This window comes from Pituophis catenifer, unplaced genomic scaffold (genome assembly GCF_029215685.1).
Source record: "Pituophis catenifer annectens isolate HBS135680 unplaced genomic scaffold, rPitCat1.0.hap2 SCAF_2, whole genome shotgun sequence".
NCBI lineage: Eukaryota > Metazoa > Chordata > Lepidosauria > Squamata > Colubridae > Pituophis > Pituophis catenifer.
In genome coordinates this window covers 190,192,835-190,209,683 of record NW_027256882.1, presented here as the reverse complement: position 1 = coordinate 190,209,683, position 16,849 = coordinate 190,192,835, and the positions used below count along the sequence as shown (strand labels likewise).

General features: G+C 40.1%; 1 protein-coding gene across 2 annotated transcripts; it reads right to left on the bottom strand.

Moving 5' to 3' along the window:
* Window positions 1-361: 361 nt before the first annotated feature.
* Window positions 362-16,541, bottom strand: NAA50 (N-alpha-acetyltransferase 50, NatE catalytic subunit). Of its 2 annotated transcripts, none has more exons than XM_070938380.1 (5): window positions 16,291-16,541; window positions 5,961-6,094; window positions 4,469-4,588; window positions 4,007-4,073; window positions 362-2,967 (listed from the first exon to the last, which is right to left on the bottom strand). In XM_070938380.1, exons 1-5 carry the CDS (start codon window positions 16,296-16,298, stop codon window positions 2,787-2,789), a joined length of 510 nt encoding a protein of 169 aa, XP_070794481.1. In that variant the 5' UTR covers window positions 16,299-16,541; the 3' UTR covers window positions 362-2,786. The 2 variants fall into 2 exon arrangements, with proteins under 2 accessions (XP_070794481.1, XP_070794480.1); XM_070938379.1 differs by having other exon boundaries at window positions 5,961-6,097; window positions 16,291-16,538.
* Window positions 16,542-16,849: the final 308 nt, after the last annotated feature.

Genomic DNA, 16,849 nt, shown 5'->3' with positions numbered 1-16,849 from the left:
TGTGCTTATAAATCTTGAAGCCTGATACAGTAAACAAGGAAAAGGAACAGGTGTTGCAGAGAGACAAGGAAGATTGCCTTCTGATACTACGGCCTTTCCCAGACTAACAGATCTCCTGTGCTCAAAGTATAATTTTAAAAGGCTATTACGGCATCTTAAAGATGAATGCTTTTATGGTTATTGTGGAGAAGACAGATTTCCTCCAGGGCCAAAGTCTTTTTATATGTCAAATAAATTAATTCAAATTTATAAAAAGAAACTGAACTGGAAAATGTTTTAGAGAAATCTTGCAATTCAGAAGAAAAATGACCCATGTAAAGTGGGTGGATTGTTCAAATTTAGTAGGCATCACAGGGCCAAGTTAATTAAAACATAGCTAGAATTTATTTAGGCTGTAATAGCATGTCATCTTTAATGGACATAATTAACGAAATACTTTTATCTATACAAAAATATTCCCTCTTTCCTGACATGTACAGATGCTTTCTTCCTTCTTGCATGCCATGGTTATATATCAAAATGTATTTTTATGAAGTTCACTTTCACAGTTGTGCTATCTATAAGAAACTATTCTGTGCTAAACTCCTTTAAGATCATCCAGCTATAGCTATGAATTAATGTCACATATATTCCTTACACATCTAAATAGAAGTGAAGATGATTGAACAGTATTCCCCAACCGATTAGTATAACTGTACATATGTTGAAAGGCAAGAGTGGAAAATTTCCTGCTTACCCTGTGAGGTATTAAAAAGCATCTATTTTAGATACTCCCACATTTGATTATTTCAAAAGGCAAGGCATTTCCCATAATTGGCAAATTTCTGCAGCATACAAGATACTTAAACAATCTGCTGCTCTTTGCTATAGCTAGGCAGGGAGAAAACAGTCCGGGGAGCTAAGAATTCAATCCTCTGTTTTTCTAAGGAAGAGTAGCCAATGATTGGCAGAACTAAGAGTCACTGAAGTATAACTTCATTTTCTGATTTCTTTCAGCTTCTACAGCGCATAGTTACTGCATAATGGATATCTCCATGAAATACTGAAAAATATATTTACAGAATGACAGTGACTGAAAACATACTTTAAAAATCGGATTTTCTTGAAATCACAAAGGAAAACTGCCTGAAAAACAAGCAATTCATAGATCAAGAGAACCATTTCAAATCTCAACTTTCAATTCTGGAATAGGGATATACCTTTTCCTTAGCACCAGAAGGCAGTTATGGACTAATACTAATTTGTCTCCAACCTTCTTCAAACCATTTGCCTTATCTACCACTAATAAGGGAGGAGGTGCTGGCACATAAGCCCAAGATGCACTTCAACCTCTTTGTAGAAGGAAGACAATTTCCGAGAAAACTAAAATATAAAACTTTGCAAACTAGACCAAAACATCAGTATGAAAATCTTTTCAATTCAAGGCCTCTACAGGAGAAATTTAATATTTGTTTTAATTGGAATTATGTAGCTTGGAGAAAGTTTGTTTGTAATGTACTGATCCTAATACTCATTCAGGATTTTCTGCTAGGATTGTAAGGAATGATGAAGATTCTAGTGTTTCCAGTTCCTTTGCAGTTAAATGCTTCATAATGCGACTTAATTGAATTTTCCCAATTTTGGTTTCCTTTGCTTCCAATTCAACATCACAAGGAAATTAAAACATCCAATCACAAGATTACACTATAACCACACAATCCCAAAAAATTCTTTTTCAAAGCAGAAAAATGCAAAATACAGCTCAGGTTCAAAAACAGAAAAGAAATACATTTTAATATTGATTTAAGTGATAGGGTAGAATCTTCCCACTGCAACTGGCTACATTTCCCCAAGTGAAAAGAATAAACTGAATCTGACATTGTAGTACTGAATGCCAGAAGCTCAAACTGAAGTTGCAAACAAGAGCATAACAAAATACAAAACAAGAGTTCAGCAAAGTAGGCTACAGTTCTCATATTTTGTTAGGAGAAAGCCAGGTATTTGCTGAATCTTTACAATGCTCCCCCAATAAGCCATGCTTCTTGGTGTTTTACAACACTCCTTTTTTAAAGATGAAAGTCATATCTTTAAATGTGTAAGAAAAATACAGTTTTAACCATCTTCTGTCTTAAGTAACTAATTTCAGCAAACCAGCAGAGCCGTTTTCAGAACAAAGCTTATTTTTTTAAATAGTCACCTTCTTTAACAACATTAAATGTTTTGTTCCTCCACTGTGCCAGAGCCAAGGCATGTTCACCTTTCCCCATGAAATGTATATAATCTGAGGATGAAAGATGGTATAACCCATTTGGATTGTCACCTACACCTGTCAAGAAACATCAGCTGGCCAAACTTAGTACAAATAAACCATTTTTTCATAAGACTGATGTCTGTGTATGTTCCAAAGATCAACAAGGCCAAACCTGCTAAATCAAGTTCAAAACTAGAGAGAAATAACCTCCAAACTGGAAAAGCAATATGGCACTGATGCAAGGTATTGCTTAAACTTTGTCCTTCATCAGAAAAGCAGAAGGATCACACATGCTGAAGAAAAATTTGACCTCTGGAAGACCATATGAAGCCTCCTCTCCCTCCCCCCCATTAAAACTGAGTACTATTTTCATCCCAAAGAATGCAAAGTAGAGATATAAAATAAAAACACACAATTTGACAATCCTTAGGAAGTTATTAATTTGTTGGACAGGTACAGCACGTATTAGGAAAAAGGAAACAAAAAACCAAAACTCCAGGCCTTCTTTCCTTATTTGGTGACAAGAAAGTGCAAGAAAGGATTTCCTGGGTTTTGCTCAGTTGTCAGATTTTTGCATATCTGTGTTCTGGCCAAGACAGGGGACTTTGAGGCTTTTCTGCAGCACATGCGCATCTGCTGGTTCTATCCTTTTGTAGTAGTTCTTCTTTGTTTCAATGATCTCAAATCCAAATTTTCGGTAGAAATCAATTGCTGACTCATTGCTAATCTGAACATGCCTAGGATAGAAAAAGAAACAATATACTAGAATTTAATTCCACGTATTAGCAAAGTATACATTTAGGCATCAGAAAAACAAATGAAAGACGTAGAAAATAGGTATTACCAAACAAGTTATGCCAATACTCTAATAAATGTAATGGGTAAAAAGCTTTTTTCCAACACTAAAACCGCATAACAAAAAAGTAGATCTTTTTGGCAGTTTATAGTGATATCCGTCTTGTCTCCAATGGCAATTTTGGAAGAAGAATGATCAGACAACAATCTCTGTCCAGCAATAGAGGAGGAACATTCCTGCTTTGCCTCCCTAGCTGGTCTTTGTCTTCTTGCTCTCACTGATGACACATGCCCAGCCTGACTGCTGAGGTTGCTGGAGCTGGGCTGGTTTTTTTGCAGCCCCAGAGATGCAACGTGCCAAAAAAACCCTTTGTACCATGCTCTTGGGCCAGGCTGGGGCAACTGTTTCATACTTATGACCATTGCAGTGTCCTGGGGTCATGTGAACACCTTTTGTGACCTTCTGACAAGCGAAGTCAATGGGGAAGCCAGATTCATTTAACAACTGTGTTACTAATTTAACAACCACAGTGATTCATTTAACAACTGTGGCAAGAAAAGTCATAAAATTGGGCAAAACTCACTTAATAAATTTCTCACTTAGCAACATAAATTTGGGGCTCAATTGTGGTCGTAAATTGAGATTACCTGTACAGCTATTTCTATGGAAAGAACCACAGATAACAATGGTAATCAAAATAATAGGTAATCAATGTATAAGTGGGCCATGTTGACAATAGAGGTGGAAGAAGACTGCCTACACTAATGGCTGCAGTACTCCTTGGCCCACAGACCTGCCAGCTGCACCTACAGAAGAGGGTGGGATCTGTCCCTTTACAGAAAAAGTTGGGTAACTCTTGATCTAAGCTTATTGTTCTTTGAACATTTGATTTTTATACCTCAATATTAAGTAGAATTAAAAATGAACAAATAATTAATCCCCAATGCTTAAAATTGAATAAATCAACAATATTTACTTACAGATAGATATTATCAAAGGTGCCATCTTTTTCACAGATGTTTAACACATGATTCAACATTTTAGTTCCTGAAAATTGAGTAAGTACAAAAGAAAATCATTTTCAAGTTTTGTAAGTTCATATCCCAAGACCAGCAACACTGCCTCTGAAATCAGAATCTCAACTCCAATATTTGAGATTGGGCTCATTAAAGAAAAAATTAAGGATGCTTTTAGAAAATAGTATCAAGTATGGAAATGCACTGTTAAATTACTGAATTTATTAGCTACAAGTTGATAGTTTGATAAATAGCCCTAATAAGTAACTGCTTCCATTCTAAAAGCTTATTCTTCATATGATATATGAAGTTTGACTTTTCATTGTACACCAGCGTACTATTTTATTCTTGGAACGGGTACAGAAATAAGTACACTTTAAAGCTCAAGAGTCAAAGGCCACTGAGTATTTGCTGCCTATTCCTTACCTATTCCTAACCGTCGATAAGGGGCCAGACATCCAAGTGTCATGATGTACAGTCTTTTCTGATTCTGAGAATGATCTACTCTACAGCACACTGCGCCCACAGCAATATCATTGAAATAGGCTGTCAAAAAGAGATGGGAACAGAAAGAAAGCATATTTATTTTAGTTTCATGTGTATACATTATTCCTTTATTCTTTGCAACAGATCCTGATTTTAAAAAATGTGCATGAATAAGATACAAGACTTTTTAAATTTTCATATATTACATTTTAAGTCAATTCAAATTTTGAATTGAATCAATTCAAACAAGGCCTAAAACTCTATGAAACATATGCTAGTTAGAAAGGCTTCATAGTTATTTTGAGGAAAAAAATCAACTCTGGACATCAAAAACAAGCAGATTAAAAGAATACTAGGATAGATTTCCATAATAGCTTTTTTTGTGTGCAGAAAATACATTTTGTAAAGGAGGATTCAAGAGCATCAACATAGAGCAACAGGTCAGGGCTTGGAGCCTGGATATGGCTTGTATATAAGCTTGAGGGCACTAGCTTCTCTCTCCTCTGTTTTGCCTTCTCCATTTTGTGCTGTGTTTGTACTTGCTATTTCTCTTCTCTACAATGTGGAAAAAACTACAAGGATATTGTATGCCTTATGTGTTGTTATGTATGTAAAGACATTTTGAATCCTGCTTAATAGTCTGCTTGTGACACAAACTCTGACACTTTTTATGTGCAGAAAATACATTTTGTAAAGGAGGATTCAAGAGCATCAACACAGAGTACAGTGGTATAATCGATGGGACAATGGAAAGATATTTTCAAAGATATAGAGATAGACAGATATTTGTGTGTATGTGTGTGTTCCTTTGACCCGGTGTTGATGGCAGGTGAACGCCTGGACAAAGTCCCTGAAAAAGGCAAGATTTCATTAATGGTTTGCTCATGCCTCCTTCTTAGAGTTGAGAGACCTAAAGTCACCGATTTAAAGTCACCCAGCTAAGATAGGACAGGAACTCCTGGTTCATAAGTTTCAGTTTAATATACTAAAAATCAATCAAAAATCTGTGATGAAAAGCTAAAAATGGAATGTTTTCAATCATTTGAATGTTAGCTGGAATAGTCAATCATAGCAACTGAGAGTATATTACAATAGTCTACCTTAGAGATTGTAAAGGCTTGGGTAAAAGCTAATTACTCGCTATGGCTTCAAAAGAGTACCTGAAGAGATATTGAAGACGACAGGAGAAGGGTATTACATGTTCTCAAATTGTTCGAGTCCAGGACATGGAATAACAGTCTCAGGTTAGACGAAATACAGATTCCAAAGATTGGGAAAACAGTTCAAAAATGTAAAGTATCACATAGACCAATATTGTGTCCAGCCTCATGTGATATACAATTAAAGAAACACATGAAAAATATGTTCAATAACACACATAGCATTAGATTATTTAGCACCAACACACTAAATAAAGATCAAGAATTTATACCTAGTTTGGCAAGCTCGCCGACCTCTAACACATCCTTGTAAAACTTGTCGTTGTAGCTGACAGGAAAGATGACTTGGTTTAACCTCTTCAACTGCTTAATGTTGTGTGGTGTCACATCACCCAGCTCGATCCGGCTACTGGAACAAATCAAAACATGCTCAATACCTCTAGGAATTCCATTTTTATTAAACTACACACGATTTAATAGGATAGACCACTTCAACATACCTCAAAAGTTTAATTCTCAGTTAAAAACTTTGCAATTTTATATACAACGAATCTGAGCTATTATTCAGAAAAGGAATTGTGGCAATTCTGATTAGCAAGAACAGAACCTAGAATATATTAAATAACTCAGAGTTACTGTTATTTATTTGATTTTTATCCGGTCTTTATTACTTTATAAATAACTCAAGGTGGTGAACCTATCTAAATACTCCTTTTTCCTTTTACTTGGCCCACAACAACTCTGTGAGATGAGTTGCATTGAGAAAGTGACTGGCCCAAAGCTACCCAGCCGGCTTTCATGTCTAAGGCAGGATAATACTGTTAATTCTTGTGACATTAATATGTTACCATTAACATATTAAAAAGAATCCACCTATCCCATTTCTAGCTCACTAGTTCCAAGTTTCTTTTCATTTGGCAAATACGTAAGTCCCACAATCCTGAATGGCTTTATGTCCTGAATGTCTATTAAAATAATGATTAGCTTGTTATATACTACTATCAACAGCATAACAATTCTGGCTAAAAAGATCACTCTTCCTGCACTATATTAATGCCTCAATTCCAATGACAGTTTGTTCTACAATAAAGGCACTGCAATAGAAATGGTAGATGTTTTTAAATAAATGGTGGATGCATTCTGCCATCAGAGTTGCAAAAGGTGCCCCATTGAAAGTTGAAAGTCTGGGATAAACTGTAAATGGTAAAAAACTGTAAATGGTGATGCAAATAACTTGGGACTATGCTATATGGCCTTGGACACTAAGATGAACATACTGAATTGCTAGTACCAATCTGGGTAGCTGTTTCAATCAGAATTCAACTAATATCTCTCAGAAATAATATTTATTATTTTTATTATTTACTACCTATGCTACTGCATTATCATTCAGTTGTAATTTCCAAGCCATTTTCAAGGACAATTCCAACCTTGCATATGGATCTCTTACACTGCATTGTTGCCTGGTTTCTCCTTCAAACACCAAAATCCCAACATAAGCTTAACTTTTTGTACGTGTCCAGCATCAACCCAGGAGGACCCTTGAACTGTGAACCTGTTCCTTTTAGGGCCATGCAACCTCATGTAGAAGTCTATTTACTGAAGTTCAGCTATCAGAATCAACCTTAACAATTTGTCTTGTCCCAAATCAGCTTCAATTTATATTCCTCAATCATGTCCTTAATAGTCAGGAAACATCCAGAAGCTGCTGAGATATTCAATTCTGAGCTTTGAGATAAAATAAGTTCTTCAAACCTATACATGATCATTTCCTGCTGAGTTGATATAAGTATTAAATTACATGTAACACAAGATGCAACTTTCAGGAACACCCCCCTCCCTCTCTAAATTAAACAAATAATCTTCATTTTCCAAAAGCATTAAGAGAAATAACAGTGGAATCAGAATAAAACATTACTTCCAATGCCCAGCTACTCAAATGGACTAAAGGTATACTATTGATGATAGCAGCAAAGGTAGTGAAGGATTCTACAGTATCACTAGAATTACATTAGTCCTTTGACAATTTTGGATCTGAATCCAGTTCCCTGAACTGAACAACAGACATAGTGACCTGCTTTTCATTAGTCTAGAAGAGTAAGCCAAGATCCAGCTCCTCTTTCCCAACCTTCTCTGAAACAAATTAAAGATACTGTTCCTCCACAATTGGATGGCATGCACACAAGTTTCATTTTGAAGAAAATTTCTTGCTAACCAAATTAATAATAAAATGTCACTTTACAAAGAAAGCTAACTACCTTTTCAGCATAATATGAAGCAATATTAACAGTATTTTATAATAATAATAATAATAATAATAATAATAATAATAATAATAATAATAATAATAATAATAATAATTTTATTTCTATACCGCCCTTCTCCCGAAGGACTCAGGGCGGTGTACAGCCTATTTAAAAACACAGAACAAAACAATTAAAATTTAAAATCATTAAATAATTAGGCTCCAATTAAAATCTCAGAAATTTAAAATACCCCAGTTTAAAATCGTTATGTTAATAGCCCGGCCTGGCGGAACAACAGGGTCTTCAGTGCGCAGCGAAACACCCGGAGGTCGGAGATCTTACGTATTTCCGGGGGCAGTTCCATAACCACCCGCGCGGCCGCATTCTGGACCAGTTGGAGCCTCCGAGTGCTCTTCAAGGGGAGCCCCATGTAGAGAGCATTACAATAGTCCAGCCGGGAGGTGACAAGGGCGTGAGTGACCGTGCGCAGGGCGTCCCGATCCAGAAAGGGCTGCAACTGGCGAATCAGGCGAACCTGATAAAAGACCCCCCTGGCCACGGCCGTCATATGCTCTTCTAAAGACAGCCGTGCATCCAGGAGGACACCCAGATTGCGAGCCCTCTCTGTGGGGGGCAAAGATTCACCCCCAATAGTCAGTGATGGCACCTGCTGACTATATCGGGGTGCCGGAAGCCACAGCCACTCGGTCTTGGAGGGGTTGAGTCTGAGCCTGTTCCTCCCCATGCAGGCCCACACGGCCTCCAGGCAGCGGGACATCACATCAAGGGCATCGTTGGGGTGGTCTGGGGTGGAGATGTACAGCTGAGTATCATCAGCGTACAGATGACACTTCACCCAAAACCACGGATGATCTCACCCAGCGGCTTCACATAAATGTTGAGCAGGAGAGGCGAGAGGACCGACCCTTGCAGCACTCCCCATGCGAGATGCCTCGAGGTCGACCTCTGTCCCCCTGCCAACACAAACTGCGAGCGGTCGGAGAGGAAGGAGGAGAACCACCGCAGAACGGTGCCCCCTATTCCTAACCCCCTCAACCGCTGCAGCATGATACCATGGTCAATGGTATCAAAAGCCGCTGAGAGGTCTAATAGGACTAGGACAGAGGAGCAACCCCTGTCCCGAGCCCTCCAGAGATCATCCACCAACGCGACCAATGCCGTTTCTGTGCTGTACCCCTGCCTGAAGCCCGACTGGTACGGGTCCAGATAGATAGCTTCATCCAGGTGCCGGGGAAGTTGTCGTGCCACTACGCTCTCAACAACCTTCGCCACAAAACGAAGGTTGGAGACTGGACGATAGTTGGCTAATTCAGTCGGGTCCAGGGAAGGCTTCTTGAGGAGGGGCCTCACTACCGCCTCTTTCAAGGTGGCAGGAAAGGCACCCTCACTCAGAGAAGCACTTATAATCCCCTGGAGCCAGCCTCGTGTAACCTCCCGGGAGGCCAGCACCAACCAGGAGGGACACAGGTCCAATAAACACGTGGCGGCACTAATCTTACCCAGAACCCTGTCCACATCCTCGGGAGTCACAGGATCAAACTCCTTCCAGATAACATTCTCAAGACCTGCCCTCGTCTCCTCCCGTGGACTCATCCAGTCGGAGTCCAAGCCATCCCAAATCCGAGTGACTTTATCGTGCAGGAAGTGCACAAAATCCTCAGCACGACCCTGCAAGGGATCTTCCCGCACTCCCCCCCGAAGAAGGGAGTGGGTCACCCTAAACAAGGCGGCTGGGCGGTTCTCTACAGATGCGATAAGAGCGGAAAAATGGTTAGATTTTGCCGCTTTTATCGCCACTAGGTAGGTCTTGATATAAGACCTCACCTGTGTCCGGTCGGAATCAGATTGACTAGTCCTCCAAATGCTCTCTAGGCGTCTTTTCCGACGCTTCATCTCTCTCAGCTCCTCAGAGAACCAAGGAGCCAATTGAGATCGGCATCGGGTCAGAGGCCGCAAAGGCACGACGCAGTCCAAAGCTCCAGCGGCCGCCCTTTCCCAGGCGGCCACCAGCTCTTCAGTCGAGTCGTGTGTTAGGGTCTCAGGGAACGGCCCAAGCTCCGTCAGGAACCTTTCGGGGTCCATCAGGCGCCTGGGACGGAACCATCTAGTTGGTTCTGTCTCCCTGCGGCGGGGGAAGGCGGTAGGAAAGTCTAGTTGGAGGAGCGAATGATCTGTCCATGACAAGGGTTTAATATCTAGGTCCCCTCTACCAAGATCATTCAACCACTGACCAGATACAAAAATCAAGTCCAGAGTGTGTCCCCCTATGTGAGTTGGGCCTTGAACTAACTGGGTCAGGTCCATGGCCGTCATGGAAGCCATGAACTCCCGAGCCGCCTCTGACGCCTCACCCGCGGATGGAAGGTTGAAATCCCCCATGACAATAAGTCTGGGGGTATCAACCGCCACCCCGGCAATGATGTCGAGTAGCTCGGGCAGGATCGCTACCACGTGGCAGGGAGCCAGGTACGTAGTCAGCAAACCCATCTGCACCCCACGGCCCCACTTCACACAAAGGGACTCACATCCGGCTATCTGAGGAACAGTGGTCTCCCTCGGACAAAGACTTTCCCTAATAATCACCGCCACTCCCCCACCCCTCCCCTGGGCCCTTGGCTGATGAAATGCACGGAAACCTGGCGGGCACATCTCAACGAGGGGGACCCCCCCTCCTGGCCCAACCAGGTCTCAGTAATACCTGCCAGGTCCGCACCCCCCTCCAAAATAAGATCACAAATGAGGGGGGCTTTATTAACCACCGACCTGGCATTACACAGCATCAGCTGCGGACCCTGGGCCTGAGACTCTACACAACCCAGGACACGAGTCACGCATTGGGGGCCGGAGTGCGCAATCGCTCGTAAACAGCGTATGCGCACCTCCGACACTTGATATGACCCCCTGCGTCCATCATACCTGCCCCTCCCACTCATTATTTCAATTTCACAGCCCTTCCTGTCATCCCCCTGCTCCCCGGTTAAATTTCCTTTCACGACCCTCCTGCCGCAACTAATCGACCCATCATCCCGCTCAGTCGCTATCTGGACCCCCCCAGGTCCGCTTTTACAACCCCCTCCCTCCCTCCCGGGTCCCCTTAAAAATTTCTTTAAAAATTTAGCTAAAAAACCCCTCAACCCCCTCTTCACTACATGCCATCTCTTGGGGTTCCAAAGCCCGTCATCAAGATAGGCCCTCGATAATGTGGAGGGCCAGGCCTGCGAGAGGGGGGAGTCTCGCAGCGCGAGAAGGTCAGCTTTTTGGAGCATCAACCGAACCAAAGATGGGAAAGAAAGGCCAGTCCGGGGGTCTATCATAGTCCAAAGGGATAACTGAGCATAAGGATCACAAAATGTCCATTTATAGAGCTGGACTCCACTGTCCTCTCACGACAGGGAGAAGGTCCAATGTTCTTTTTCTCCAACAGAGGCTAATAGCCAACCATCCTCTCACGACGGCCGGTCCGTTACAAGAAGTTAACGGGAACAGTGTTCTATCCTCCCCGTTGGGATACAAAAAATCCCTCAGTTCTTTCAAATGGTGCTCAGTCTCTCCTGCCAGCGATTGAATGAAATGTCTAAGTTTACATTATAAGTTTTAATCATTATACAAATCCCATTTGAGGAAGAACTTCCTCCAGTGCAGTGCATCAGAGTGCAACTTTCCAAAGAGCAGATGAAGAAAGAGAATGTCAAGAGATGGAGTTCTGAGATAACTGGGGGGAGTGGGGGAGTTTGGTACAATATACAAAATCTAGTATGTCTAGGATAGATTCTGTGAGCACTGAATACTCAGAAGGTAAAACTGTAAACAACTGAAAATCTGTTTATGCCTTTCTGAGCTTCCATCCTCATCATTAAGACTGAAACAAAAAGGCTGAAAATGTTTCAGCCTGCCTTTTCTGTTAATATCATCACATTATTGCAGCACTTGGGGAAATGCAGCACTTGGAGAGATTAATCTCTGTTCCTTCCAATGACACCCACCGTTAATTTATTTATTAGATTATCATCCAGTAAATCAGAATCAAGTTTACAATTGATTTGTAAAAACACAATAAAAAGTTAGGGTGAAACAAGGTGACTATACGTCATTAAATATTATGTATGATAATTATATTTGCCCTTAAATTGTTGTAAGATCATTTGCTGGTTTTGTTTCAATAGGCTTCTATCTCTCTGAAAGCTGTTACATTGAAAATCAATGAAGACAAATTTCTAGATGATATTACACTATCAGCTAAAAACAAAAGTCAGCAACATAAATAGTAAGATGAAGTACACGTTGAACATTTTTCCTTTCACCCCTCCTTCCCTCACTGAAAACCTTCTTCCCTCAGGGAAATGCAGGGATTCTAATTTCTGATAAGCAGCTGATTTCAGGTTAACATTCAGAAGTTTCTGACTGCAGCTCTCTAAATGATTTTTTGATGTTAAAAAAGTCTAAACTCTTTTACTTAAAAATATATTTAAACGAAGGCCTTTAAATAAATACTGTAGTTAAAGGTCAGATAGTTCTGTACAATTTTTTTCTAGCAAACCCCACCTTCCCAAATTAGGTTCGTAACATACAGATAGGGTGTGGCCCTATTCACATTGCAATCTCCTTTGTCTCCAAAGTACAGCCACCCAAACATTGCCCACTTCATGAGGTATCAAAGGGCTTTTGGAAATGAGTATTATTCTGGACACTAATTTTTTTTCATAGTTTACTATGTCTCTTTTAAAACTGAGTTTTAGAAAGTAGAAAGACTTAGGAGTTCTGAGAAGTGTTAAGGAAGTGCTTATGGGCCAGGCGGCCCCCAGAATGCTATATCAGGGATCATACTTTTGCTGGGTATCACTTTATAGCTAGGGTAGGCATGTTCTGAGAGTTGTATCTCTGCCAGCAAACACGTAACAAATTTGCATCTATAATCTCCTTTCAGACGCTTAAAACATACAAGTACAGATAGACATATGCACCCGTGGAAGCAAATATAGTACTAAATACCACATAGTATGGAACAGAACTATACTTTTCAATAAAAATCAATAATCAGTGGATTTTTTCCATCTGCAACTGTACAGTGTTAAACTACAGCTTTAAAATCTCACTTAAAACTACCAGTAATAGTAATTGTAAGACAAAAGAGAACAGAAGAAATAAAAAGTATCAAGAAAGATAACATGCATTAAAAGACTACTTTTCATTTCTCACTCAAAAATAATTTATATATTGAGGAGTCCTTGGTATTCTGAGCTTGTTTTCTTGCAGAGGTTTCATTATTCAAACTAGGTAACATCATCATCAAACAACCAAGCTCAGAGAGCATCAAGGATCCCTCATTTCTACCCTGAGCTACGAATATTTTCATTTATTAGCAACTTATAAATTACATATTCCAGATACAGTACAATGGCGGTGTACCTAACTATAGCCTACTTTCATTGCAGCAACCATATTCATTACAAAATATCACAGAATATAGCATCTTCCCCAAACAGACATGGCAATTCCCATCAGTGATGGCTCATGTTGTCAATGACATGCTCATTAGACATGCAAGGACCACAATGAATGGTGAAACACCTACATGAACTAGCCAGACATACTATTCTCACTGAATCAATCACTATGTTGCAGACAACAGGAATAGATACCTGAAAACAGAGAAGATAATCTAATCATGTGACATATGAAAACTGCAATTATTGTTTACTATCTAGGATTCTATACCACAAAAGTTTGAAGCTTCAACAGATCTTATGAGTTTAATTGAAAACCGTGGATAAGGAACAGTTAACTTACAAAACAGTATTTCATGTAAGTACTGTATATGTATTTGAAAGGCAGTATTGGAAAAAGGTTTTAATTTACAAAATGATCGGTATTTTTGTAGCTATTTAATCCATGAATTTTTTAGCAATTGCTATAGTCTGATGTGACAAAATAATATACCATATTTGTTGTTGTCAAAATTTATATCATAACATCTGTGTACACATCATCTGATAATATACATTAGAATAAAAACCTTTTCTTTGCTACCTGTTATTCCCTTAAGAAATCAGGGTTCAAATACCATATTTATATAAGGCAGAATAAAAAGTTAAATAAGATTAGAAATGACATCTTAATTATTATTATTATTTCTAGATCCACCATAATCTCAAACTTCTGAATGGTCGAGCCCTTTTGGGCATGATTTCTTCTTATCATGCACAACTATCACTTCCAGATCAAAATTAGCAGGTCTGGCTATTATTCAGATAAAAGCTATTTTCTGCTAGATCCAATTTCCATAAATATTTGGTGCATTTTCTTCTCAGATCAGGGTCTCTCTTGTGTTGTTAAGATCCAGTATCATTATAATTTATGAAAATTTATTTGGAAAGTGCAAATTGAATTATTTGGTATGTATTATAGTGCCATGAAGTCAATACATGCTGTCCTCTTTGAGCAAATCCTGTGCCAAATTTAAATGTCCCTTCCTTATCCTAATCTAGTTTTTCCCCACATTAAAACTGTAATCTCTCAAAAATTCTGGCATAACTTTCTTGATCAGCAAGCTACCCTTAATCAATTTAAAATCAACTCTGTATTTATAAGCTACTTCAGAAACATCTGAGCTGAATTTTCTCAACCAAAAATGTCAGTAACTTCCAGTTTGACAGCAGTATTTTACTCAGTATTCAACAAAACTTTAAATGCTGTATTTGTTACTTTCTTATTCAAATAAGGAACATTAATCATTGTTCAGTCACAGTTCTATAAAAGAAGGATCTTTGGTTGATTTAATGGCCCAGGGGCTATATCCACCTGACAAACTGAATAAATCAAGTCAGTTTAGCCCATGTCATTAGTTTGCAACTTAGTGTTAAATTAATAAACTACAGCTAAGATAAGTAAGCATGGTGTGCAATCTCAGCGATGAAGTCAGTCTTTGAAGTATGACATAAAGCTGAAGGTAGGTGCTATCCACCTACAGTGCTGTTTATTCTTTTGCATTGGAATGCAATGCAAAGTAGCAGAAGCCTGGTCAGTATAACATGAAAGCTCTGCCAAGTGAAGCTTCATCCATCTTTAAATGTTTTTTTTACCAAAGTTTCAAGGAATGCAGTTAGTTTCTTCTCAAGGATATGATTCCAAAAGACTGCCTTTTGCAAGAAAGAAAAGACCAGCTTCTTATCTACTTCTTGTGATATCAGACTGAGCTTTAAAGATTTAACCTTTGAATTGTTGGAAAGACTATTAATCTCTTTTCAACCATCTGGCCTTGATGAGACACATGACTTGGAAAATGAAATAGCTGGATGGTACTGAAAGATTCTACCCCAAAAGTCTCTTTGGGCATATAACAGAATAACTCAGGGAAACTCAGGGGAAATGGCACATTTTTCTCAGGTTTTGAATGAGGTCTACACTATTATACCTGTTGAAAGAGGTTGACTGTTTAAATTATGAAGTGACTTGGTGGGGAGGGAGGCTGTAGATTCAGAACTGAATGTTCAAGATAAGCAAAGTCCAAACATTTGAGAGCTGCCCTGATTTCCAATCTGAAGATATAATACACACACAAAACCTTAATTTTGCCTTATGAATTAAAGTTGCCTCCCTAGTAGTGGGAAACACTTGTGCTCTGGATATTGTTTAAGCCACAATAAGCCAAAGTAAAAGAAGAGATACACAGAGGCGTTCCACCAAACCAATTTTATTTCAATAATATTTCAACCTATTGAGTTCAATCTTTATTCCCTTTTTATCTCATATTATGATCTTAAGCTTCTCTCCACGGCAGCCAAATACAAAGAGGACTATGTTATATAACTAAAAATAGCTGCACAGATTATTGAAAACAGACTGCTCAGCACCTGGGATGGCACAACAGGCTAAACATTATTTGAAGTACAGGAACTCTGCATTTTCAGGGCTTTCTTTGGAGCTACCATCGTTGTTAAAGGAGGCTAGACTCTCATTTTTACTGGTGCGATACACCTTTAATTGGGACGTAATTCACTTTATGGTGCAATTCCGCGCACGCTTCCTCGGGGCCGAATTCAAAAAGCTCGCTTCGCCCTCCCCCGCCACAGCGCCTCTCTTCTCTCCCAGAATATAAGGTTACATACTCCCTGAGCCAAGAACAGCTACACGGCCCGCTTCGTTTTCATTCCCCTAAAGGCGGCAGGTGAACGACTCCCAGCAGTCGTTAGGCCAGAGAAACAAAGAGATGCCGCCGCCGCCGCCAAAAGCCCGAGATAATAAGCCGGGGATCCCCTATTCGCTTAGAAAGGATCCCTCGAAGCCACCCTACGGATGTCCGAGAGGAAAAAGACGGCGGCGCCGGTCCCGCACTCACCCCTTCATAGCTGCTGAGGGCCCAAGATCTCGATCCAGATGTGGCAGTCAGGCGGCTTCTGCTGCCACTCCACATGGGCCTCAGACCGTTCCGACCGTCCGCGCCGAGTGTGCGCGTAGCCCCACCTCTTTTCCTGGCTCAACCTTTCACCCAACACTGACGTAGGGTGACGCAACGTGACGTGCCACGGCCACCCGCTTCAGACGTAGACCAGCTCTGCTTCTACTCTAGGCGTCACGCAAGCGCAGGGCCTCCCCTACGATTGGCTGCGAAGGGCGTGCAAATCGCCCTTTCATTCACTTGGTTCATTTCCGGGTTCAATATGGGATAGGTTTCTTCTGGCGAAATAGAGCATATTCTTTTCTTTTTCGAAAGACTAAACAAAAAGACAAAAACCAAAATGGGTTGCGCATTTCACTTTTTAAAAAAAGATTTTAATAAAGTAGATGTACCATAATTATACTACAAACATTCGGACGACCTCTACATGGCCACGAAGAGTTGCTTACCTAAAACAAAACCCGTACTTCAGCTTAATATGTGTCGTTGTGTTTGTACC

Excerpts from the sequence above, each read along its gene's own strand:
- NAA50 (XM_070938379.1), bottom strand. Across the intron at positions 4,074-4,468 it reads TTATCGACGGTTAGGAATAG|GAACTAAAATGTTGAATCAT; the intron begins GTAAGGAATAGG and ends CTCAATTTTCAG. Across the intron at positions 2,968-4,006 it reads ACCTTTGATAATATCTATCT|GCATGTTCAGATTAGCAATG; the intron begins GTAAGTAAATAT and ends TTTCTATCCTAG.